Source organism: Xiphophorus hellerii, chromosome 7, assembly GCF_003331165.1.
Source record: "Xiphophorus hellerii strain 12219 chromosome 7, Xiphophorus_hellerii-4.1, whole genome shotgun sequence".
NCBI classification, from domain to species: domain Eukaryota; kingdom Metazoa; phylum Chordata; class Actinopteri; order Cyprinodontiformes; family Poeciliidae; genus Xiphophorus; species Xiphophorus hellerii.
Genome location: NC_045678.1, coordinates 18,828,151 through 18,855,203, shown reverse-complemented (window position 1 = coordinate 18,855,203; position 27,053 = coordinate 18,828,151). Strand labels below are relative to the sequence as shown.

The following is a 27,053-nucleotide window of genomic DNA, read 5'->3' as shown; positions in this document are numbered from 1 at the left end:
GTGGCTAATTGGTTGTACAGACCCCAAGGTGAGATGTGGGGGGTCTGTTTGAAAAGGTCAGCAGTACAACATCACCTTTGGTTAATTACAGCTAATGAGAACAATCCAGATCTGTTACGTGGTCGACAAGAGAATCCCACACGGTAGCTTAAAGAGGAGCAGTCAGAGATCATTCACTTGTCTATAATTTATTTCTACTTACAAAGCAGCCTCTGAGTAGTAGGTATCATATGAATAATTAACATTCTTGAGCATTTTAGTTGAAAGATAGTTTAAAAGCTAAACAGTGATGTTTGAAAGGCTTTTTCTTGCCTACTGCAAAATGTTCAGGCTCGCTGAGGGAGAACTCCCTCCTTGCTGCCAGTCTTTTGTCATCTTGTGGTTTGGTCTCATGTCTTGTGCTGCAAGCTGCTTTAGTTACTGCTCCGTGCACAAACAACTCTCCGTCTGATCAAAAGGTCAAGCTCACCATTCGGCCTTTAGCTCGCACACTCGGGCTCTGTTTATTATTCCAAATCAGCTTTTACCTTGGATTTTATTACACTTTCAACGCTTAATCATTCTTTTGTGCAATCAAACACCTTAACTCAGAGTTGGCAACTTACAGCAGACCAGCCATTTATTTGAGATTTCTTTTTCTTTTTTTTTGTGACAGACCAACACAAAACAGTTGTGATGAAAAATTAAGTGTCTTCAGGGTTGATGTTCGGTATGAGTTTTTTGTGTTTTACATGTGGAACAAAGATACATAAGGTTGCTCACTTTCGATGAGAGCACCTTCTTCCACGTTTGCTGTTCGCTCTCATGGCTTGTGGCAGTCTTCAAACACGACATCTGATGGTTGTCTGTAAACTGTGGCTCTCTTATTGATTCTCTCCCGCTCCTCCAGAGCTACCATCGGACTGTAATTTGCTTCTCTGGTTAATTCTCTCCTTTTCCAGCTTGTCAGTTTAAATAGGCAGCCATGTGTTGATAGATTAGTCTTATAAAATAATCCTGCTTTAAGCATCTCTACATTTGAATCATTTGAATCCCTAAGATATGTTATGTGCTGCTTGGTCTGAGAACTTGAACAAAAAGCTAGATTCTGAACTTATAGACAAATTTACAAATAGTGATTTGCTAATAAAGTGACACTATTCATAAATTTTTACACTTTTTTTTAATACATCATGTACCATTTTGATTTCATTTGACAATTTTGCCTTCCTTAGTGTTGATCTGTCACATGCAATTCCAGTAAAATATATCAGTCTGTGAAAAGGTTTAAAAGGGTGTCAGTAATTTTGCGCAGCACTAGATGCTGTAAGTTCAGCTAAAAAGCACCCTCTACTTTTTAAAGTACATACCAAGATGACTCTGATTCAGTCAATAGAGCATTGACATTTTTCAAGCTTAGCTCCCTGAATTCAAAAGGTTAATAAACTGGGCAGCTTTTAGGTTATCTGCCCCATTACAGGCTTGACCTAAATAGTGGCCCTGTTAAAGCTTCACCAAGCAATGTATTTGACCTGCTGATATTTAATTCAGAGACAGAGATTGTCTTAAAGGAGCAGTTTCAAGTTTCCTGAATCGGTCAAGGTCAGTTTCATTTTGTATAAAGGGAATTGTTGTAACCAAGATGCAATTTATCTTTCACAGAAGCTTGGACTCTTGGGAATTTATGTAATCAAAAGTGAAATATGTAGCTGCTCTTTATTGCAAGCATGTGGATTTGCAATCCTGCCTGTTGCAGGACAGAAAAAAAAATGTGGAGACAAGTTAAAAAACTAGCAGAGATGCATTTCCTGCAAATCTGTAGCTCCCGATAAGTAAAGTAGATTCAGGGTGCATTCACACCAGACCTGTTTAGTCCACTTTAATCAAACTCTGGTTCGTTTAACTACAAAGTCTGGTTCATTTGGGGAAGTGTGACTGTGCACTCAAACTATGATTCAGTTCGAATCCATATGTAGGCCAGAGATGGCGCCAAAAGCATTAAGCGGACTCTGGCACAGGGCATTCTAGGTAAATACAACCAAAACAAACATGCAAGTCTACCGGTAGTGGGAGAAATAGCTCCTGGTGTTTTACCAAAAACAGCAGAAACATCAAGACAACTGTAAAAATCTGACGCTACTAATTTTATTGACATTTCGTGAAGAAGGAAGTTGTGCTCCGTGTCTTCTTTGGGGAATTTAATGTTGTTTCCTTCAGTGTTTTTTGGTGCAGTGCCATCACAGGCAAGGGGGTGAAGAGGTTTTTCAAAGGGTTTGGTTAGTTTGACTCAATGCAGCGTGAAAGTGAACTACACTAGCTGAAGATCTAACAAATGTTGCAATTTTGGTTCCCAATCAAATTGAGTGTACTGGACTATCGGGTGTGAAAACACCCTCAAACACTTTCAGCCCAGTGGGCAATAGTTAGTTAGAAACTCATGATGACACCCATTCACTCAATCAATAACTACTTTCACACATTGGTTACACCTCATTGGTATAACAAAAGGTGTCCTTGTGAAGCTGTCACTGTTTCTCCTTGATGATTCAGATTACACAAAAAAAAGCTCAGCTCAGCACTGAAACAGTGCTTTTCTTCTACAAGTAGTGACTGCAGAACCTGCTGGGTCATAGCGGTGGTTTTGTGCTGTCATTGTGTAGATAGCAAGAGGCGGTAGCTTTGTGCCAAAGATTGCATGACCGTTTTTGTGAAGAAAATAAAGTCAGCTTTGAGTAAATTTTTAGTCTGACCTAAAAGGGTAAATAAATGAAATTCATGATATTTAAAGGAGCATTCATTATGTAACTCTGCACTTTATTTCAGTAGTCTTGGTGAGTAGGTAACAGCACTCGGTTCAGATTGAGACGCCCAGAGAAGCTCAAGAAAGTGGTTGATTTTGACTGTCCAACCTGACTTGTTGGAAACTTAAAAATCTCAAATGTTTTTCAGTCAGTGGGCGATCTGATACAGAGAGTACATGAGCCCTACCAGGTTGTTCTAACAATGGTCTGACAGTTTAAATGGTGATCTCCACTGTCCACTGTCTGAAAGTTGTTATTGAGAGGGAAGAACTCAAAGGTAGCCATTTTAGAATCAGTGAGGTATTTAAAAATTACAAAAGAGGAAGCACAAACACTTGAAGAAACTATTTTGAAGGGAGCAACTCTCCACAAAGATATGGCTTAGTATTATGTGTTGTGCATTTGCCCTTAGTCTCTTACTTCTGCTTTTGTTTTTATATTTTTTATTTTAGTTTAAATAGGCCCTTTTTTTTACCTGCAACTTGCTGCATTTACACCTGAAGTTTCCCACTTAGAGACAATAAAAAATATTTTCATTCTTTCCTGTTGATTTTTTATTAATATTAACAGAATATTACACTAATGCAGTGGTTATAATCAACAGTCTGCAATTGTTTTATCTCTAGTATATTATGGCCAGGTAAGCAGACTGATGGTAACAGACTAATCTGAGCAAGAACAGGGAACACCAAAGCACGGAGTAGCCTCAAGTCTCAAGATTTTAGATAATCCTAAAATCTTGACACTCATCATATCACAAACTCAGACCTTAATGTTTTCTTTTAGCATTTGCTACCATAAAACGTTGGTGCAAATCCACCTAACAATACATTTTAGAGTTAGTTTTTTTATCTAGACTTGTTTTCTTTTATCCTCACTAATTCAGTGCCTGTCCCATAAGTGAAAAATATCCACAGATTGACAATATTATTTCTTTCACAATATTGTCTTGCTGACTATTGTAGTGTTGTTCTAAAGCACCTGATTATTTTCTTATGCATGACATGTTAGCCGGGGTCGAAAAAAGGACGCCAACAAGCATTTGAAGCTAAAGATCTTAATATGTTTGACAATGAAATTTAGCTGCACATTAGTTAGAATCGGTTGTCTTTTGGACAAACTTGTTTTGCTTAGATACCAGCCAAACAAATTCAGTCCATTGTGACCAGTTGCTTAAATTTGATTTGTTTTGTTTTTTTTAATCTGTCTATATCACGGTAAAACCTCACAACCTGTTACACATTACCCATTTAATCTTAAAAGAAATCTTCTTTCAACTTAACTCCCATCTTATTAGCAGCTTCCTAATATATTCCTTCATTTCCCCATGAAAGCTCTCTGTGCTTGTTTTATAAATTAATGACCCTGCTGCTATTACATTGTTTTTGGGTCACTGTTTAAAAACTCAAGTAAAGCCACGAGAATGCAGCAACAAAACAGGACAACAAGTATCAGGCTGATATAAATGTGTGTGCGCACACAGAAACAAATAGACACAAGTTTGGTCCATCTGACTGTCAAATATGACTTATGAGTATTGCTCCTGGTGTTGCTCCGTTGACAGCACTGTCAGTCACACCTCAGTAATTCCTGCGGTTGATTTCTCCAGCATGTAGCCTCCGCAGGACTAGTCTGATATCCTGCAGAGACTGTTCGTTTCTGCAAATTGCCGGTGGAGTGGGTGTGGACCTGAGGAACATGTTTGAGGGAAGCTGTGGATTGAGTGGATTGTGAAGATAAAGCAAAGACATTGGTCAGCAGGAATCTGACTATTTTTTCCTGTATTAATCTGGAAGCTCTTTCAAGACCCTCCTTTTCTGAGTGGTTTGGAAATCAGAAATATAAAGCTGAATGTGCTTGAATAAGTGCATAAATTTAATAATACTGTGTCAAGCTTTCTCAAGCAGAGATTGCTTCCCACCTTTGCTCTGCTTTTGATATGCAGAATCATTCACACCGCTGGCAGACTCCTGTAGGGTGCCCATGCCGCATATTTAAAAGTCAAATAGACATTATCTTTGGTTTTATTATGATGATTTGTCAAAATACGGACACTTATGTGTGGACTTTATCATATTTTCAATTATTGAAAGACATTGATAATTAAAATAGCTGAGTCCATGACTTTCATTAGTAGGCCACAGAACACTTCAAGTGTTTTCGCTGCCATTATCCAAGGAGGGTTCTGTTCCACCGGACCCCCCGGCTTGAATATCATGACAGGTAATTGTACATGTTCACAGTTAATGGTGTTAATTTTATTAACCTATCTAAATAATGCCAGATCACATTGTGAGTTTTTTTTCTGTCTCTGTGTGGTCGCTCCTCTACAATCAGCTCCTTTTAATGAAACACCAAACTTGATAAAAACTGGATAATAACACACACTTCACGTTCTGTCACCAATGCTGACACAGTCACACACGGGTGATCACACGCTTTTGCCAGCAGACAAAGATCGCACTGGGAATACATTGAGACCTTTCAATGATATCTGTATTTTCTAAACGTACCAAATTTCATTTTGATTTCAGTATGTAGTCTCCTGTGAATAGAAGCAGGAGTAACTCTTTCACTCCTGGTATATATGGCAAGTAAAAGTGTATAAAATTGCCCAAGTTCTTCCTGCCCTACCCCTGACATGCAGCAAAAACCAAGTCATCACCAAATAAAAGGTTTTGACCTGGCTTGACTGCCAGAGGAGAAATACTCCCCCTGGCTGTATAAAATTGAGCTTGGTAAGGAAATGCATACATGACAGAGAGAGAAAAAAGATAAAGCGGATAAAGATTGAAAGGTGGAGAGAGACGGAAACAGATGAAAGATAAGATAAACAGAGAGACAGAAAGATGGGGGAGAAAGATAAAACAGATAGATTTAGAAATGAAAAAAAAAATATATATATATATATATATACACAGTGCATTAAAGATGAAACATACCTTTTTTTCCTTAGCAATGTTTTCTCAAATATGTAAATATATTTAAGACATGTTCTTCAAAAACTGCTAAATATATTGTGTTTGTGTTAATGTGGTTACCTTGATTATAGCCATACAGAATCTCTAAGGTGAAACACTGCCTTCTAATACATAGGAGCTGCTTTTCTCCAAGGAGCTTGAAAATATCTTTGACAGACATTTTAGATTGATCCACAGCAACTTGTTATTCCATGTCCTGGAATTTCCCAAATATCGGTGATTCGTGGCCTCAAGTTTTAGGGTCAAAAACAGTGGTGTCTTCATTTTTTCTAAATATAGACCCAATATGAAAGATCTTGTTTTGCTAATTTTAAAAGTCTTTCAAAATTGTACTTGGCTAACATTTATGTAAAGATTAATGCACTGGACCCTTAATCTGCACAGTTTATTTTTGCAATAGAATAATTAAAACTGAAAACTGTAGTTGTCAGATTAAAGCACTATCTCCTGGACAGAGATAGTGCTTTATCGACTATGACAGATTGTTTATGGTCATCTATTTCAAATTTGAAGAGTGTCCTCTTTAAAATAGTAAAACCTATGTTTATAAAGGGTTGTTTAGCTTTGAATGGGTCACATGTTTCCCAAAGCCTGCCTCTGATTGGTTGATCAGAACCTGGTTACAACTCCTTCCCTGAAATTGGTTTTGGGAAAGCAAACAGCTTGGTTCTCATGTGAGAAGCTCACAGATAAACATTGAATTTCTTTTCCTCCTTTTTGTCACCCCTCCACTCATTGTTTAACATTAGATATTACAATTAAACTGTAAACTCATTTTCTTTAAACTCCTGAGAGAGCAATGACCATTCAACGGCATAGCTGTAGTAGATGTTTGCTACTGGCTTATCTTACTAGTAATTGCTGTTGTACATTTTAGTGAATAAACTTTAGGTACATTAATTTTAAATACATTGTTTTCTGAATAAGTAATTGAAGCTGCAGAAGTTAGTTTTTAGATATACAAATAAGATTTCAATCTGTGTGACATAAATATGAAAACAAAAAAATTTGGGATTTGTCTGTGGGTTGGTTCTGATCAGCTTATTTATATTCCGCCAAATCGGAACAAATGTCCTCTCATTCCACTTTGTAAGATAAATAGATTCAATTTATATACAATATAAATATATATAAATATGTAAAATAGACTCTGATTAATCCAATAATATGTACAAATTCACACTCAGTTACATACCTTAAAAGTGGATTCTAGTCATTATACATTGCAGTCAAATGCAGTTCATTATGCCAGCCGTTGAAAAGTTTTCTATCCACGAAAGCAGAGGTGATTCCATGGATTCATGAAGTTTTTTGTATTTGCAAACTGAGCAAAGTGTTATGTACAGACAACAGCAGATTTGACTTTATCTGGTTGCACACATGCATGTTTTACGTGTCCCTTTTAGTTTTGTCATGGCAGCATTTGTGAGATGTAGCTCTGTGTTTACTCTCGAGACTTTACAGTGCACTCGAGCTTGTGCTGCATTAGCCTCCTGCAAGGTTACAGATACCCTGCAGAAGGCGGCTGCTCCTTAGAATAAGCCTTGCAGCAAGAGCCATCTAATTAGGAGAACATGCTACATGCTGGCTAATCCTTGACAGATGCAGCATCAAAAGGCTGTCAGGACTGCGCATTATTATCAGCAGTTACCATAAGTATATTTGAATAGAGTAAAATGATAGAAGTCTTTCTGTTATTTATATTTCAGTTGAAATGCCTGAGCCATAGGGATTCTTGCCTCATCCTTTCTCTTTTTTCAATCCAAGTAATAATCTCCACTTTGAGGATATCCTCTGTAGATGAAATGTGATGCATTGATGCTAAAGCTGTGCTTTCATTCTAAAGAAGTGTTTTACCTGAGGCTCTCTGTCTGAATGCCTGCTTGTTTTTTAGCATTTGTTCTTCAATTCATGTTGAGCCCATTGGAAGTTTTTTTTATTATTATTTCTCTTATGAGTTCCTCTAAATGCAGGTGACAACTGATTAAAGAGGAGCCCTGCATTCCTTTTTTTTCTTTACTTCCCCAGGGGTTCTGTGGAACCTTTCTTCATGCGATGCTGTGAAGATGACAATCATCCGGGACGCCTTATCCACTCTGACCAACACTGTGATCATCCCTCACTCTGGATGGAGCAGCTCTACATTTGACGATGACCACAAGCTGAAGTTCCACTCTTCCCTAGTGCTGAGGAACACTACAGGCTGCCTTAGGTAAACCACCTGATGATCATGCTGGACACTAGCACCTCACTGTGGGCATTCGCCGCTATTACATCTGATATGTATTGTCAATAAATGTGAAATTTTATTAATAATAATAATAATTAATTAATACATGTAATTACTTTTTTTTTTTAAATAAAACATTTTGGGGTTTTTTACATCTCTATTTCACATAAATCTTACCAAGTCTTAAAAAAATAATTTTAATGTTGTCCAGATTTGAGTAATATGCAAAAAGATAGTAATATGTAGAAAATTATTTGCATTTCTAATCTTTATTTCTGGTATCCATCCATGGAAAAGAAAAGAATGAAGGAATTGTGTCCTTTCATTCCTTTTTATAAGTACTTTTCTGTTCTATGTTTCTTTCTTCATCCCTCAATCTATTCCTCCCTCTCCTATTTCCTTCCTTCTTTCATTCCTGACTTTCTTCCTTGTGTCCTTCCTTCTTGCCTTATTTTCTTCTGTCCTTGCAATCTCATCTTCTTCTTTTCGTCTTTCTTAGTGTTCTTTTTATCATCCATTTTTAGTTTTTGTGTTCTTTTTTCTTTCTCCTTTCTTTCTTCTGTTCTATCCTTCTTCCATCCTCTCTGAAACCTTATTTTTTGTATCGTCCTTTCATCCTTGTAACCTGTGTTCCTGTCATTTTGTCCTTTCTTGTATCCAACTTTTTACCTTCCTCATAGCTTATCATTTAGTGTGTTTCTTCTTTCATACGTCCATTGCATTCTCTTTTCTTCCCTTTGTTCCTTTATTCTTTGTGTCCTTCCTTGTGTCCATCCGTCGATTAATTATTATCTGTTGAGATTTCGACTGGTTCCACATTGAAAGGCTGCACGCTGTAGAAATATCTGTGTTTAATATATGTGTTTATGGTTAACTTTGTTCAGGAAAAGTCTGGATTTTTTACATAAAAACTGTAGGAACCCCAAAAGACTTGTACTAGTAAGGTTCATAAAATGTTTTTTCTCTATCCTGCGGTATGTTGCTTTGCAGGTTTAATTAGTGGTAGTCACTTCATCTTGTACATGTTTGTGTATCATGTGAACATGCATAGGTATGGCTTAAAGACCTTTATTTACTGAGCAAAGAACAATACTTACTTGAGTCAGGCCACACAAAGTCTCCTCATACATTAAAGATGGTGTCTGGGAACGACAAAGCCCACATTACCATTTCAAGTAGGAGACACACAGCTATCATTTTGGGCGTTTGTTTACTAAGCAAAGCCCCAACTTGAATGACTAATGAGTACGTGGGCGTGTGTGTGTGTGTATGTGTGTGTGTGTGTTCTCATGTGTTCATGTTTTTTTTAAAAGGAACCTGAGTTCAGCCGGTGAGGAGGCCAGAAAGCAGATGCGTACTTGTGACGGCCTGGTTGACTCACTGCTCTATGTCATCAAAGCCTGTGTAAACACGTCCGACTTTGACAGCAAGGTACCTCACAAAGCCTGCTGCCCACCATTGCACACGCACACGCCCACCCATCTACACACACACACTTCTAGGCCCGGAGGAGAATATGCAGCCAGTTGATAAGAAGCTCTGGAGAAAATACCCTACTTATCCTCTTTGAATCATTTTATTGCCTGCGTCTAAATGACCCTCAGAGCAGTTAACAGAAACTGTTTGATCTGCTTTGTCACCCAAAGCACAGCCAGAATGTGCGTAACAGTGAACCTTAAGCATCAGATGTTAATCATACAGTAAATTAACATTTATTCAATGGCTGCGGCTTAGAAAGTACGTCTCCTATGCATGAATCCTTGGATTATGAAAGTTAAGTGAGTCATCTGAAATATGACGATGGTTTTTTCCCTTTGGCAAAGACTCTAGTCAAGCAGATAATGTTCTATGTTTTCTGATGTTCTGTATAGCTAAGGAATGCAAACCTCAGTAAAAATCTATTTATAATCAATGCATTCTGGATAGTTTTTCAAACAAAGACTCTAAGAATAATATTACAAGTGTAACATTATTTACCAGAGGTCTAATTAGTAAACTTTTTTAATTACAACTTGTAAAAACCATATTGACAAACTTGAAGCCAGATTTGTGATGCCCAGCAGATTGTTGGTAGGCACCTAGATGTTTTTTTCTTTTAATATCCTCAGGTTGAAACTGTGGCTTTATAACACATGACAACAATATTGCTGTTGCAATATCAGTGAGGGTAATATTAATATCTCAAAAATCTGTTTGGAATGCAATATTTGTTGGCTATTCATTTCAAGTGTCAGGGATTCATGTTTTGCATAAAAGTAATAACTTCAACCTATTGGATGTAGTCCCACTAGAGCAGATATTCACACCTAATAACAATAAAAGGGGAGAGGAAGAAGAAAAAGAAAAATGATCACAGGAGATTTAAAAGCAATGTAATGGCAGATGAGAGGAGTTAGGAGGATGTGAGCTATTATCGTTATCACAAAGATCTCTGTGTTTGTTGTCTGGATCAGTATTATTTGAATTATCATCATCGTATGAAATTTCGATACAGTAGTCCAAATTAACTGAAAATAACAGAAAATTACCCTAAAATATATACAGACTTAACTTCACGTTTTGAATTGAATTACTGAAACAAGCAAATTTATCAACGATATTCTAATTTATTCAAAGGCAGTAGTAATAATACAATAATCTTTATAATGCTAGAGAACTGAATAATGTATCTAGTCTCAATCTTAGCTGCAATAAACTTAACTTGTAATATTCAGTTAACAAAACAATAAAAATATTGATGAACATTTCAAGTCAACAATAGTTTTCACAATTGCTGATTATAAAAGTGTTTATGATATTTTTATGTTTTCATGATGCAAAGCACTTTGAACTGGTTTATTACTGATATGTGCTTTACACATACTTAAATGATTGATAAGGAATTTGCAAAAATTATGATACAAAATGTTCATACTACTATATCCTAAGCAAAAGTGCATCTCACCTGTGTATTTTAGTTGTCACTTATTTTTACGCTACAACTATTTTGTTTTATTTTCTGTTTTGAATTAGATAAAACGGTTTCATATTTTGTACATTAAGTCAGTTGTACTTCTCCTAAATATTCTTTGTGTTAATTTCGCTATTATATTTTTTTGTTGTTTAACCCCCTTGTTTTTATATAAATATATAATATTGAAATCATAATAATTTTATTAGAAAAAGTTGAAAAAAATTGTAACCTCGTTTTGCTGTATCACCTTACCTTAATTGTAACAATGAACAGAAGAATTGCTGCCTTTATACTGCTTAAACACTGTTAACCTGTTCTCATATACTTGTTTGGATTGATGCATGAAGTTCAAGGTTTTATTTTCTGTGCCTGGCAGATTGTGGAGAACTGTATTTGCACTCTAAGGAACCTGTCTTATCGTCTGGAGCTGGAGATGATGCCATCATCATTTCCAGTAAACCAGGAAATGGATGGCTTACTGGGCCGAGAGTCACCAAGTAAAGAGGTGGACTCCAGCTGCTGGGGCAGGAAGAGAAAGAAGAAGAAAAGCAGCTTGCAGGAGGACTCAGTGAGTGTTGTGTTTTAACTGGACTATTGTGCTTGTTTATGCTTCGTAAGTTATAAATGCACAGAACTTTGGCTTTTCTTGACCAATAGTTTTCCATTTTGTTTAATGTCTGAGTTTTTTTCACACAGGAAATATGTTTCTAGTGTATATAAGTGAAAAATGTGCTGCAGGTGCCATGATAGAGATGTTAGAAAATAAGAAATTTGAAGATTATTCTTATTTATGCATTAAAGTAAACGTCAACAACTGCGATAAGACTTTTTTATTTTAAAATATAATGGAATGCCTACTTTTTGGTGCGTTTAATGAGCTTCTGATCAGACCTGATCAAGAAAAAATTAGCACATTCTGATCTCTAGAAGATTGTCTGATAAAATAAAAATATTGTTATTAAATGATTCCTAAAGCATCACCCTTTCACAGTCTGACTTGTAAGTTGTTGTGTGTTTAGTGGGACGGTGTGGGGCCCATCCCTGGCTTCTCCAAGTCTCCTAAGGGGGCCGAGATGCTGTGGCACCCCTCTGTGGTCAAGCCTTACTTGACGCTACTAGCTGAGAGCTCCAATCCTGCCACTCTTGAAGGTTCAGCAGGATCTCTTCAGAACCTCTCAGCTGGCAACTGGAAGGTACAGTGCAAATGTGCATTCATTCAAAACACAAATGCAGATTTTCTCATGTTTCTCTGCCGTGGCTGTGAAACAATGCATATAAATGGGCTTAGCTGTTCACCTCTTCTGCATCAGTCAAACAAATGTCAGTTTAACGCTTGAAATCACAAATGCACATCTCAAACTCATCAGTATTCCCTAGTCATGCAGAGACCTTAATTAAATTTTCATCTGTTTTCTGTATTCAGTTTGCAGCGTACATTCGTGCAGCAGTTCGTAAAGAGAAAGGGCTTCCCATCCTCGTGGAACTGCTGCGGATGGACAACGACAGGGTGGTGTGTTCAGTTGCCACGGCTCTGAGAAACATGGCCCTGGACATCAGGAACAAGGAGCTTATAGGTCAGGGAGCCACTTTGTTGTGTTTGAAACGTCTTGGACTGAAAAAAATATACTATACTAAACTATTTATGAGAAGTTTTTATGCTTTTTTTTATGTCATGTAATGTAGTTCATGCTGTACCAATAACCCAGATACCATGCTGCGAATTTGTTTGGCTCAAGTTAATGCACAATCTCACATGATGTGTTGATCTTATAAATATAGTCTGAAGTTTACATGTTTTCACTCTGGACATAATCCAGAAATGCTCTTGTAGCTTGCCAAGGCCCGTTTATTTCTTGTAAAGTAATTGTGATTGACTACAGATGGCAGCTTCACTGAAAGAAACAAACAAACACATGATATGACTGGAAAATCAAAGAAACTTTGTGCAGATTTATACAAAGCAAGAACGTTGTCAACGCCAGTTTTGAACCAGTAATGAACCAAAGATTGTCATTTACTGGCATTTCGAAACTGTTAGGAGTGAAAGTTATTTTGCCAGAGTTTCTAACGAGATTTTATCTTGGGGATTAATCATAAAGTAAATAGATGCTGCAGATATAATGAACAAATAAAACAACTTTTTTGGAAAGCAGATTTAAATTAGAGATGGTTGAGTTGCTTTCGTCCCAAGAACTGGAAATCTATTGCCGGAGGAATAATGAGGCATTGAAGCCAACACACACTGAACCTTCTGTCCTTCATGATGATGCTATGAACCGTTATTAATTATTTATATTAGGAAAAGTGACAATTTCTGTAAGAGAGGGCTCAGATCTAGTGCGACCAGCAAAGCTAATGCAGAGATCTCTGTGTGTTTTCCATAATCAGGGTCAATTCTTGGTTCAATTAATTTCCAAATCCTGTATGTTTCATAACAGACAGAGGTTGATGGCTCAAAAGGATCAAACAGAGCAACTTTCTGTTATCTAATGAGCCTCTCTCTCTGCCTTAATGAAGTGCAGAAATGTCTTTTGACGTTAAAAAAAAATACTGCTGACATTTAAATAGCTACATCTCTATGCATCCTCTAAATTCATATTTTAACACCTCACTGATATTGAAATGAGTTAAATTTCTATTGCCATTGAATATGTGACCTGCTGCCGCTAGGTATGGTGCATTCAATAACAGAAAAATGTTGGGATTTTTGAGCTGCTGGACAGCCTTTACTAGTCAGGGGTTTTAAATCTGTAACCTTCCGGCCAGCAGATGATTTCTCAAGGCATCTCTTTTGGAAACTAAATGGTGCGTCTATGAGGACACTTCCAAACTCATCATAGAACCACCAGATAATTTGTTGATAAATCTGTCATTAAATCAGCCCAACATTTAAATGAATATTCAGCCAGAAGCTTGCATGACTGGGACGTTTCTGTGATCGTTCTGTCCCAGGGAATAAAAAGCTCACAGCCTAATATAAATATGACATTCATATGCATGATGAGCATATGTCCCAGCTAAAGCTGTATGGTAATCCTCCTGTACAATCCTGTGCTTCATAAAACCGTCTTTCACTCTGTGAAATGAATGTTTATTCAGTAGCAGGAGTGATGTCTGACAGTGTGGGTTAATAAGGTTTTAGTGATGGTTAAATATGCTTTTTGAGGTCTTTGTTTGACTTGGTGCAGCAAGTATTCAGCATCTTTAGCCGGGCTGCTGCACTGAAGGACAGATAAAGAAGGCAATCCTCCTTCACACTGAAACACACATACAGTGTCATTTAAGAAAAGTGCCTACCATGCTGCAGACCCCAGCACATTGAATGTTACTCCTTTATTTAGATGACATTACATACTGTTGAGGTCAGCACAGAATTTATTTACAAGTGCATTGCACAACATGTTAAAAAATGCATCAAAATCATGTACACATGTGGTGCACTGCCCCCTCATTCTGTCCTTGCCTGAGCTTCTGCAGCAAACCTGCAGTACATTGTGTGATTACGCATAAGCTGCAAGTCCCGCCTCCCTCCCCTGCAGGGAAGTACGCGATGAGGGACCTGGTAAACCGCCTCCCTGGGGGAAACACCACCCTGCTGTCGGATGAGACCGTGGCTGCCATCTGTTGCACACTGCATGAGGTCACCAGCAAAAACATGGAAAACGCCAAGGCTTTGGCCGACACAGGTGGCATCAAGAAGCTCGTCGACATCACCAAGGGCAGAGGAGACAGGTGGGGTTGCCGACGCACACGTTTGTTAAAATGCTTTCCTGAACACTGGACACTGGTCCACACAACAAGAGCAGCTGCAGCCATTGGGGAGGTGGCAGTGTGTTCCTTGAAGTTTAACATCCCGATGGAACAATGCTGCAGCAGCTATTTTTAGTTTGCTGTATATTCAGTACGATTCTAGGTTAAAACGTATTAAGGACAGCCTACTCCATCAATCATGCTGTCTTGTATTAACCACAATGAATTCTTGCTCAGAAATGCATAACAAGGTTTGACTGTTTTCCAGATATTCAGTGAAGGTGGTGAAGGCAGCAGCTCAGGTGCTGAACACGCTGTGGCTGTACAGGGATCTACGGCCCATCTACAAAAAGGTTCATTCAGTTTTTTTATTGCTACATGTTTCAATGATTTTATGATTATATTTTAAATAGAAATATCAGAAACTGTCTTACAATAACATGATGTGCTGGATTTATTTATTTTTTTAAATAATGTTTTGGAGAAGTATTAATTTCCTTGAACTTTGTCACATTTTGTCACGTAACACCTACATGTGTATTTCAGTTGGATTTCATGTCATAGCCCAACAGAAACAAAGAAAAATTATGCATGTTTTTTTTTTTTTTTTTCCAAAATTTTATTCATTAGTTTTCAGCCCACTTTATTCTAATGCCCCTAGATAAAATCCAGACTAGTTAATTGCCACATAATTAGTAAATAGAGTCAAATTGTGTGATAATTATTCTCTGTATAAATCCATCTATTTTTTTTGAAGATCTCAGAGGGATTTTAGAGAACATTGGCTTTAATTAATCATTTGTAAATTGATAGTGTAGGCACTATGACACAACTGCAAACCTACCAACAGGTAATAACAGCATTTTAGATTGAAGGATATTCATGTGTTTGAATGGCATGGTTACAATGCAAATGTTGGAAAACAATTTAGCAATACTTTGTGTTGGTTTATTACATAAAATCCCAATAAAAAGGTTTTGATTTTGTGTTTGCTCCTCTGACTGCCACTTTCTCCCCTCACAGGACGGCTGGAACCAAAACCATTTCATCACCCCAGTGTCAACACTGGAACGGGACAGGTTCAAGTCCCAGCCCACCCTCGCCACCAGCACCGTCCAGATGTCTCCTGTCAACCACCCTGGTACGTTCTGGTAGCTTCGAACCCTGCACCCAGGCAGCAGCAGTGAAACAGGAGCTGTGAAAATAAATATGCAATTTTTTTCTCTCTCCACAGCCGCCAGTGCCACGTCATCTCCGGCAATGCTGGGCATCAAAGAGCACAGAAGCTCAGTCAGAGATTATCAGAGAACTCAGTCAACTATGCAGTTTTATAATTACCAAGGAGACGGCAGTATTCACAGAAAACAGTATACAGGTACTTATCTAAAAGATGGTGAACTTTAAAAAGAAATCTAATTTAAGTCATGAATTATCTGCTCTATACTTCAGATCACTTTTTGCTAATTTCCACACGGCCATTTCGTTATCTCCTTTATTCTCTCTACTGCTCCCAGCAGATCCACTTTTATCTCCCCACTATCAGCCCTATGACAATTGGTCACTTTAACTTCAGAGCTGTTTGTCCCCATAGCGCTAAAGTCAATCTACTATCTAGAAGCGAGCACTTCACTATTGTGCTTTTAACACATTAGGTCCTAGTCACAGTGAGTTGTGTGTCTGGGCAATCCAGACATACAACATCCAGACGACAGCCCTCACCAGCCTCCACTGGTTGGTGGGATCAGGAAGTGGGCAGAGTAAGCGAACAAAATTGCAGCTTTGTCAGTTCATGTTCTGGGTAGGGAAGTGGAAATTGAGTTTCTGGATTCCACCAGTTTGATAAAGTGCCAATGAAAATGCCCATCCCCAATGGTTATGTAAACTACAGTGCAGCACAGGCCAACCCCATTATTTGGTGGTATTACTCTCCAGCGAAGCACGGCCCATTTGATCCTACTCCATCTAAATACAGACATTTGCCCTTTGGGGATGTGCAGACTCTTTCTATGATATGAAATGAGGTGTTTTTGTATTAAATTCCTCCATTTTATTCAAAGCAACAGTAACTTTATTGTTATTTTTTTCCAGGGTCTGGCAAACCATCTCCATATTACTACTCATCACCCACAAGAGAGGAGCCCAGAAGATCACAGGTGAATACAATATTTCTTCATAGAAGTCTGGTCAGACCTCACAACCTCTCCATTCTTAGCAACAATACAAGCGCATATGAAGGAATAAACTTGTTTTATGTTTTGTTTAGATCATCTATTTTTTAATTTACTTTTTAACTTGGTTCAAAACCCAAGCATGATGCATAAAATATATTTAATTTTACTTCACAGTCCTTTGTTGTAGCCAAAATAACTAACTCATAGCCGAGGCTTTTTCACTCTCAAACATTTTATTTTGTTCAATCAGACATCTCCACATTCAAAGTTTGACACATTCACAATCAGTATGGGAGAAAACGCTAAATGAGATCAACTTAACTGAAATATTTTCACCCAGTAACTAACTTTGGGTTAGTTACTGGGTGAAAACCAACTAACATTGGTATTATTCTACGTGGACAGTTTGAAGGGATATAAAGACAAACAAATAGTTAAAGTAAATTAAAGGCAACCCTCACTGCAAAAAAAAAAAAAAAAGTGAAGCTTCCCAGCTCATCTACACCACTTTATAAATACAAAGACCCTGCTACACATTCTGCTGCCGTTGCTGGGAATAACTCAGCACATCAGCCATTGTGTGAGCAAGAGTGAATGTGACTGCTGGGATTGGGATGTCCTCTCTATGTCTCGGGGAGCTGTCCCTGCAGGACACATCCATGTGTGCCCATTCAGATAACAGAGACAAGGAGAGAAAGGCACCAAGCCGGGAGTTGTAAACATTCCTTGTGGTAGAATTAAATGTAAACCATCAAGTTTTCTTTGGGATCAATAAAGTATTTTTGAATTGAATTGAATTTAAAAATAGTCAAACTAAAGTTACCAAATCTAAATGACAATACCTACATTGGTAGATCACATCAAACTGAATATCAGAGTATATGTACGTATCAGATTATGTGTGTAATAAGTTGGAATGTCCATTAAGATTCCTTCTACTTTATGAATAAATATAAAGCAAAACCTAAAGCAGCCAGTAATAGTTACGTCTATACAGTAAGTGGTCACACTTCCTTAAGGATGCTGGCTTCCATAATGCTTTATTCTATTTAAAAATGAAAAAAGAACTTACTTGCATTTTAGAATGCTTAAGTAAGATAATATTTGCATTTTCATAATCTGTAGGCTGCTGACTCCAGCACAATGTCACATTCACATTAGACCCAGCCCACAGCATGATATTAACAAAGTAAACAGGGTTCCTGTGGGTTCTTCAGAAAGTACATCAGAAACACAGTGTACTCATCATGATGTGTTTGTGTTCCTTAACTGTTCTAAGCATGCACAAAGCTTGTGTGACGGTATCGTTGTGGCTAGCTTATCAATGAAGTGTGTGTTGTGTGATGACAGGCTATTCTGGCTTCACGCCAAAGCATCCAAACCAAGTCTATTTTGGGCTGGCAACTCTGCAAGTATTTTATCTCAGCATTTTTGCCAGTGGGCTGCTGGTATCTATATCAATCTCCATAATATTAACAGCAACATCAACAATTTATGACTCTGAGACCTCACTAATGAACAGAACAGTTGGATATCATCAGTATAAAAATGATAACAGTCATTATGATGGACACCTTGGAGTCTATCCAAGCATATGTACATTAAGTAAAAAAAAAACCCACTAGGGCCAAGAATACAGCCTTGAGCAACTCCTCTGGAAAGATTAGGCATTTATGACATGACCTGATTCACACAATACCAAAAGATCTCTAAGAATGGTAAAGATAAAAGTAAATGCAAGAGGTAAAGTCTCCCCTGTCTGCTGCCAGCAGAATCCCCTTGGAGATGTTCTTGGAGTTCTTGGAAACCATAACGTGGTCTTAGATTTGGTGATGGGTTTCTAACTGTGAAAACTACATTAAATCAAGGAATTTAGAAAAACTTCAGTAACACATTGACTTAATACAAATCCTTAGAATGAATTAACACAAGGCCTTCCTGCCTCTTTTCTTGCAGCCTGTGTATTATACAGAAGAGCCAAGTCGAAGGAATTACGACACATACAGGATGTACTTGCAGCATCCTCACGGCTACGACGATGCGTATTTAGAAGAAGTCATCACCTACCCTCCTACAGCAGACTACAGCTCCCAGCCTCATGGACTGAAATCCACCTCTAACTATGTGGACTACTATGCTAGCACACGGAGGCCTTCCTACAGGGCAGAACAGTACCCAGGTTCTCCTGACTCCTGGGTATAAGTCTGGAGATGGATCTGCTGTACAATCCGAGAACATTTTTTCAGACTGATTTCTTCTTTTACCCTGCAGCAGAGGCAAGGAGCAACACAGGAAACTTCTTTCATGAACTTGGGTTTATGAGTGTGTTTGTTTTAAAGTGGATGGTGCTTGTATGGAGAAGTGAGTTCAGCAGATGGAAAGACGGGATGTGTGCCAAAGAGGGAAATCATGGAATGTTTTTAAAGATTATTTTTCATTTCAAGAATAAGATGGAATCATGGCAGGGGGGGGACATCGAGGGAGAGTCCAGGACACTATCGTGAGAAGACGTGTGTCATGTCGTGTGTAGATATTAGCTTTAATTTCTTCAAGGAACTCATAAGTGTGAGAGCATGGTTGAAGGTGTGAGTCATGTTAGCGAGGGTCCGCGGTACGAGTCAAGATGTGGGGGGAAAATGTATGTGCTGAAGCCAAAACGGATCATGAACTCATTTGTAAAGAAATACAATTTTAAAAAAGACTAATTAACTAATGATGTTAGATTGTACAGAGGGATCAAAGTTTATCTGTACTTAATGTCGAAACTGTGTAATGCAATGGAGTCTTGTACATTTCTTTGATTTTATTGTAAATACAGACAAAAATCAGCATTACTTTGGTTTACACATTAGCACTGGTTAAAAGACTAAACAACTTGTGCCATGTTCTAAAGATATATAAATATACAGATATGTGGAAAAAGATGGCATCGTAACAACTATGTTAACAAAATAAAAGGTCATTTTTGTTTTTTAAACTAGTTGTGTGATTCTCTTTATTCTAACAAATAGCATGGATGTGTTCAGAGAGATCTGAGGGCCGTGCTCTCCTACAGTCTGAGAGTTTCAGTTCATGTTTGCACAGGAGTGGGTGAATGAAGGAGGCTTTGAACCATCTGTCAAGCTCCTGATGCTTTATGTACTCTAAACCCAACCCAACATTGAGCCTACACCTGTACAAAGGCATTATTAAAAAAATTATATACTTAAATCATTGCTTTTTAAACCACAAGGCTGGATTATGCTCATGAGTGGTGGCTTATTGGTGAAAATGTCTGCAAGTTTTAAGTTTAAAATATACCTTCATGATGTCAATATTAACATCATGGGCACAGTGTAGGACATATTGTGCAGCCCTGCTAAAGATGCTTTAAAAGCACTAATTCATATTTTATTTCAGACAGATAATCTCAGCAGCAAAACTTGGCATCTTGAGGTCATTAAGTCTCCATAGCAACCAATGTACAGTAAGCCTATTGTATGTCTAACAGTTGCTTGGGATGTTTCCATTCTACCATAACAAATGTAAATGTACATAGTTTACTAAACTGTTTAGACTTTTAACTGGAGCTGGGTTCTTTGGTCAGACGAGGCTAATATTGAGCTTTAAAAGCAACAAACCAACTTGATTTAGTGTGAATTGGTGGGAAAGCATTTTTTGTTATGGCAGAGGATCTGTGATGCTCTGGGCCAGTTTCTCTTCAAAAGACACATCTTACATGTTAAAAGTCTGGAAAGTAAAAATAGAAAATGTTTAGAAAATCTGATTGTTGCTTTTCTACAATAACACAAACCTGTCATTTACCTCCTCGAAAAAGACCATTTAAAAGCTGTGCAAGCAAAAAAAGAGCATATTAATGGAAAATACTTTAGCAGTGTAACTAAGGTGTATTCTCCTTAACTTCATCACTTGGAAATTCATTATTTCTACATGCATCACTTTATGTTAATCGCTACTGTGCTCCTTCAAAGACTCAAAGAACTATCCTATAAAACCACAATGTGTCCCTAGATGTGTTTCATGCCTGTTTATTCTTGTCTTTTTTTACCTGACAATCTAAATTTTTCATGTATTTTTCTATGAAATATACATACTTGTTTTAGTTTCCATGTCCTGTCTAATGTTCTTAATCTTCCCCTGATCTATGTTCATATTGTGCAATGGCAACAAAGCAATTGACTGAACCTGGGAAACATTTGGAGCTCATCATGACTGCAAATAGAAAACAAATTTTTCACTTTATTTGACAAAAGCAGGGATTTGTCCATATAAAAATTTTGGTGATACAAATTTTTACACCAGCTTTCCCCGTTTCTCCATTTAGGGTTTTTTGTATTTGCTCTTTGGTATCGGCTGTTTTTTTGTTGTTGTTTTTTTTTCAGATTGCTTCAAATGAAGAGGAACTTTCTTTAGCATTGCTTTTGATCAGCTGCCTGATTAATGAGGGCAGACAGATGCTCTGGAAAAGGTGTGGGTGTGGCTGAAAGAAATGTGAGCTGAAGGGAATTATGACTTTGCATGATAAAACACGTAAGGTTCTATTTGTAATCTACCAAAAAGAAATTTATCCACTTGCAGGTCTCTTTCTAACAACTTGCTCATGTCCAATTGATGCTTTCAGTTTAGCTTCTTCAGAGAAATGGAGTGACATGAGCGAGGAATTTCATATGTAACTACATCTAATAAAACTTATCTTATACGATTTAATATCGATGCAATGAAGTGAGATACACTACGACATTGTCGTTTAAGGTCTTTCATCAGATCAAGCCCCACGTGAACACTGAAGCATCCTTTTTTGAATAAAAAAAAGAAGAAAACAATATAAGTTAGACAGACCAAAACCTGTGTTTCAAAGAAAATTCTAGGAAAAATCAATACAGACTTGAGTGGTTCATAAAATTGCTGGATGTTTTTTTTTTCCAGGACTGCCTCCTTTTTTTTTCTTTTATGCATGTTTTTAGGCAGCCACAGTGAATGTACATTACTGACCTCAAGTGGAATTGAAATTGGTACCAGAAGAAAACAGTCGGATTCCTATTGAGTTGAATTCCATAAACTTATTAGGTGACCACTTAAAGAAAATGGTTCCACTAGATTTTATGGGTACCAAGGTGAAAGCTGAAATGTTTCAAGTGCTTACTTGTAAAATAAAAAGAAGTTTCAAAATTATGTATAACTTTACAATCGAAAACAAAACAACTCAAATAAAATACACTTTTTTAAATTGAGTCAAACCTTTTAGTTGGAATGTTCTTGATTTTGGAAGTCACTGCCGTCTAAATGCCAACAATGAACAAATTCAGCCCCCATGTTAGCTTCATGAATTCAATAAATATTTAATAACTCACACTTCTTATTTTATAGAATATTAGTCCAGCACATATAAATAGCTTTGAACTGAACCTGGTTTGTGGGTAAAAGACCACAGAAAAATGGTGAAATTGCCATTTCTTACTACTACGTTGCCTCCCATTTCATAAGATTTCAGATCTAATTGAAATATGTCAAATGGACATTTTAATTATATGTGTGGAAAAGTCAGAAGATAAACAAAGGGAACCTTTCCAAATAAGATTACTTTTCTATGGGCTCATTAGAAAATGCCACAACTTTGGTGGTCTATGAGCATAATGTCACTGAGAGGAAAAACACTTAAGATGAGAGGAAAGCGACTTTTGAAATAAAACTACACGTTATTAACAAAGAGTGGAACAAACTGGTTGAGTGTTTGAGAACAGCTACTTCTGGTTTCATTTCTTCTTAAATAGTTTCAACATCTGTTTGTTTTTAAAAAGAGGGAGACAGAGAAAGCTTGAAATGATGGGCGTGTCTGTGGTTTCCTGCAGTTTCTGCGGGTCGCTCCTCCGCGTTTGAGCATAAAAACAAGCGAGTGGGCGTTCACAGCAGTTTGCTGCGGATCTTCTCTGCGCTGCGGAAACTTTCCACAAAATGGTGCAACAACTCTCCAAATCTGGAGCAAAAGAGGCTCGTCTGCTCAAAGCTGGGCACCCACCAGCAGGTAAACATGTGTTCACATCAACCTTTATAGGTGTTTGTTTTGTTGTTTTAGTTTTAATCAAAGCGTTTTTGTTCTTGTGCCGTTTGACCCAGATACACAGTCATGCAGAAAAACAAACCCTAGCTCGGCCTTGCTGCTGCGGTTTGAAATATTTCTGGTTTTCTTGTTTGTTGGGTTGCATTATTATTAGTCTACCTCTCAGCAAGACGTTTTTCTGAAAAGCGTCCGGATGTTGGCGGATGTTTTTTCCTTTTAAAGGCAGGCCTTGTCGCGTAAAAACGTGACAACTCCGCTCCTGCAGGCGCAGTTTGCACACAAGGTGTTAATCAGTTTACTGAGCAGCTTAGTTTCTAATGCTCAGTAATGCATCGAGGGGCAAATCTGCCAAAATATAACTTTACTCATTTATTTATACGACATGCAGCTAAAATAAAACCTGTGCAAATATTTAAGTACACAAAAATATTGAAATACACAATACTTCAGAAATCCATTAACTAAAAACAATTTAGTTCATCTCAGATAAAACAAATTATTCACTACATATTTTTTTATTTGCTACAGTCCTTCTCGAAATGACTCTGGGCTCGTCAAATACTCACCTTCCGAAAACCTTATTGCAAACCAATTGGTTCCTCTGTATACATCTTAGCCCCGCCCACTGACTTAAAACTCATTCTTTCTTTCAAACTTTCAAGTAATGCAGCAGAATACCTTAAGATTTTCACATTTTAAAAAAAGTTACATTTATTTATATATCTAATGCATAAAGTGAGATTTGAAATAAACACCCCTTTTATATTTGATCGTCGTTAGTGAAGGCAGGAGGAAAACGAGTTGCCAAGAAAACCCTGGAGGATGGATCTGCCCATGGGACTCCTGAGAAAGAGACAAAGAGGTCTGATAAACTCAGATACAACCCTCAATGCACTGAACACGCCACCACCCTGACTAAATTAAGAAGCCTTGGCTAATTAAGTGAATCTTGTTTGTGTTTCTTTTCTTTTTTCAAACCTGTGCAGCCGGTCTCTTGCCACCTCCAACAGGATGCAACAAGTTGGGCTTCTTCTGACTGGGACTCTTGACAAGGTTAAAAAAAAAAGAGAAAACGAATCTATTTCTTTGGCTTGCTTAATTAAATTTAACTTCATCTAGATTTCCATAGTTGCTAACTATAAAACCCCTGCTTGATATTTTACAGCTGAGTCATGACTTTCCAGAGACCCCTGTGAGCGTGAGGCACAGCAAGGTGCGCCCTGCTGTGGAAAGGTCTCACTGCCCCCGGAACTTCTGCATCCAGCAGCCCAGGAAGTTTTGAATTTGCCTAAGAATACCCCAGAGTCTATTGTGTTCAGTCTGTTGTCAAACGTTAAACTCTTGAGGGAAAATGGCAGGTTTTCTGTGAGGTGCTGATTTAAGCTGTTTACCGTTAAGAAGAAAAACAACTTTCCTTTTGTGCTAAGCTTTTGAAGAAGAATCATGATGATCAGCGTTTTTTCTATCTTTTTGAAAATGCCATAGTTTTGCTTGAGAACTTATTGTGGGGGAATGCATGGGAAATGGTTTAAAGTAAATTGATTAATGGATTAGAGGCATGTAGTGAAGCTTAAAAAGCCTTTTCTTTTGTTTATAGGCGTTCTATGTATAACTCTGCATTGTAGATTTGTATAAAAAAATAAATAAATATGCTATCACAGTTTGATTTTTTTTTTTTTTTCGTCTTTTGTGTGCAATTTGCATTGAGTCAAGATGACCACTAGATGGAGCCAAAATACAATTTCTAAGCTGGGACCGACAACAAAATGCATACAGTACATCTAATCCTGTACCCTACAAGTATCGTGCATGTTTGCTCCAACACTTGGAATTGAAATGACTGGATCAGCTCAGCATAAGCCAGTAATCTGAGTGGAGAACACTATATTTGATGTCAAATGGAAGTTTAGTTCTTTGTTTATGTTCATAAACCTGGGCAATACATCTGACAAGATTTTTAACAGGCTAGCTTAGTTTTAGCAAGAGGGAATCTGAGAGGACAGTTAACTTTTGCCATTTCTTGACCAGATCTAAGAAAAAGAGGTTTTTCATATCACTGGGACTTTCCTGGTTAAATATAAAATTAGGGATTAACTATAATTAAGCGGAAACAAAGAAAAGATATAAAATATGTTCAGATTTTACCTTCCATGCGAAATCTGCAAAAAATATTTGGATTAGAACTGTTTAGCTATTGTTGCAGAGGCTCATGGAATAACTGATTGGCAAAAATGCAAGACTTGGAAGTTTTGATCTTTTAAACATATTGACATGTGACAGCTAGCCAGAGCATTCAATTTTATGATTTACAAGGACAAAGAGTGTAAAGTTTAAGGAATTTTTAAAATGCTATACAAAAGGATGCTTTGAATTTGCGCTTAAGCCATTTGCTTTGTTAAGGCTAAGTAAAATAAGTCATTTCTGAAGTATTGGGGTGGGAGGCATAGATCCCAAAGAAAGGGTCTTAAACAGACCATGAACAAATGGGGAGATACAGAATGATGTTTCTGATTTTTACCACAACAAAATCTGATTGCTATCTGATTGTTTTCATGTTCAGTTCTATTCAAGAAAATTTATTTGACTATCAGTTTTGCATCAGAACCACTTTTTAGTGGCAAATCAGAAGAAAAAAAATCACACCATAAAATTAGTTCTACAACTCTAAGAATTATATTCTGTTTGGCATGTTAGGTTGCATCTTCTCATTCAGTGTGTTTGTGGATGGTTGTGTGGCTCTGCTATGAATTGTAAACCTATCTGTAGTGTAATCCCACCTCTTGTATAATAAATGTAATAAAAAAAATACCTTTTTGTTTTGATTCCAAGCTTTTATAAGAAACCTGTAGGACTCTTTTTGGCGACACTCATTTTTGCAGCTCTATGTGACAGGATTAGTTAAAACCTTGTAAGTTTGAAAGTACATTAGCTCATCAAAACACAACCCCAAAATGTGTTTGTGAAGTCTGTGCCTCATTTCTGTTTCTGTGAACAGATCCACAAACAATATCTGCTCATTTGTTTGGTGGGAACAAACCCAACAGTCGCCTGGTGAACACAATGTGCTGACATCAGATCCCTCTGTGACCTTCATGCTGTTCGTACACGCCTTTGATGCCATCTGTGTGCAAAGTTGAGAGACCTCCTCAGGTCTGTTTGAGGAGTCAGAGCAGCCGGTGGTCCCCTGACCTGCAGGCACGGGGCATTTCACTGCCAGTGAGGGCCCATGAGGGGCCCTGGAACTCACATCGGCACGGCAGAGAAACCCCCCCCCCTGTGGTAGCTTTGTCACAAGGGATGATAGAGAGAAAAATATGATGCTGACATATTCCCATCATTCTTTCAAATTGCATACAATTATATTACCTCCAGAGGGCACCATATACCAGGACAGAACAGCATGGGTGGATTTACAGAGACACCTTGGTTGTTCACACTTCAGCCAATAATGCTCTTTTTTAAACACTCCTATATACATTCACAAAAGTAACAGCTAATTTTACATCTTTCTTAAACTCGGTATGACAATCGACCATACTGTTACAGTCCATTTATCTTATATAATCAATGTATTGATCTATTATTTGAGCATTAACTGTTAATGCAATCAGGAGAGAAAAGAATAGGTTGGTTGAAAAGATTCAGATCCACCCGGAGATACTGAATCTATACTAGCTAATCCAAAATTATAATATTCCATTTTTAAAAAAACAATGGGAAGATCTTCAGTGACAAACTAACTACTGTTAGCAATACATTTTTTTTTCAAACACTGAAGCAATGTGTTCGCTAAGGAAGGTTGTATTGTATTATTGTGTGCTTGAAAGTCTTGAAAGGGTAGAGTAAATGTAAGAAGTTGGGCTGCATTAGTTAGCTATGCTGCAGTGCAATACAAAGGTTTCACATAAAACATACCTGTTCTCCCTGTACTATAGGCTCATCACATAGTCCAAAATGGTGACTGGTACATTAACTGGTCTCTGTAAGTTGCCCTTCATAGTGTGAGAGTGTGTGTGTGTGTGTGTGGGGGGGGGGGGGGGGGGGCGGTGTGCATGATTGTCTGACCTACAATGGACTCATGGCCTCTCAACCAATGACCCGTCGAAATAAGCACAATTTGATCTAGGGCC

The 27,053-nt window shown here is 37.6% G+C and overlaps 2 protein-coding genes across 6 annotated transcripts in view; both read left to right on the top strand.

The window, feature by feature from the left end:
* Positions 1 to 19,842, top strand: part of pkp4 (plakophilin 4) — an 86,809-nt gene extending 66,967 nt beyond the window's left edge. For all 5 annotated transcript variants that reach the window (XM_032567069.1, XM_032567071.1, XM_032567067.1 and 2 more), the window contains 11 exons: positions 7,790 to 7,973; positions 9,305 to 9,422; positions 11,321 to 11,512; positions 11,964 to 12,137; positions 12,368 to 12,518; positions 14,484 to 14,676; positions 14,963 to 15,047; positions 15,718 to 15,835; positions 15,929 to 16,069; positions 16,783 to 16,847; positions 18,822 to 19,842. In XM_032567069.1, the coding sequence (XP_032422960.1) occupies positions 7,790 to 7,973; positions 9,305 to 9,422; positions 11,321 to 11,512; positions 11,964 to 12,137; positions 12,368 to 12,518; positions 14,484 to 14,676; positions 14,963 to 15,047; positions 15,718 to 15,835; positions 15,929 to 16,069; positions 16,783 to 16,847; positions 18,822 to 19,067 (1,667 nt within the window). In that variant the 3' untranslated portion in view covers positions 19,068 to 19,842. The remainder of the gene's footprint in view (positions 1 to 7,789; positions 7,974 to 9,304; positions 9,423 to 11,320; positions 11,513 to 11,963; positions 12,138 to 12,367; positions 12,519 to 14,483; positions 14,677 to 14,962; positions 15,048 to 15,717; positions 15,836 to 15,928; positions 16,070 to 16,782; positions 16,848 to 18,821) is intronic.
* A 2,878-nt stretch (positions 19,843 to 22,720) lies between these two features.
* Positions 22,721 to 24,589, top strand: dap1b (death associated protein 1b). The gene is made up of 4 exons (XM_032568618.1): positions 22,721 to 22,887; positions 23,704 to 23,785; positions 23,910 to 23,976; positions 24,089 to 24,589. Exons 1-4 carry the CDS (start codon positions 22,818 to 22,820, stop codon positions 24,203 to 24,205), a joined length of 336 nt encoding a protein of 111 aa, XP_032424509.1. The 5' UTR covers positions 22,721 to 22,817; the 3' UTR covers positions 24,206 to 24,589.
* Positions 24,590 to 27,053: the final 2,464 nt, after the last annotated feature.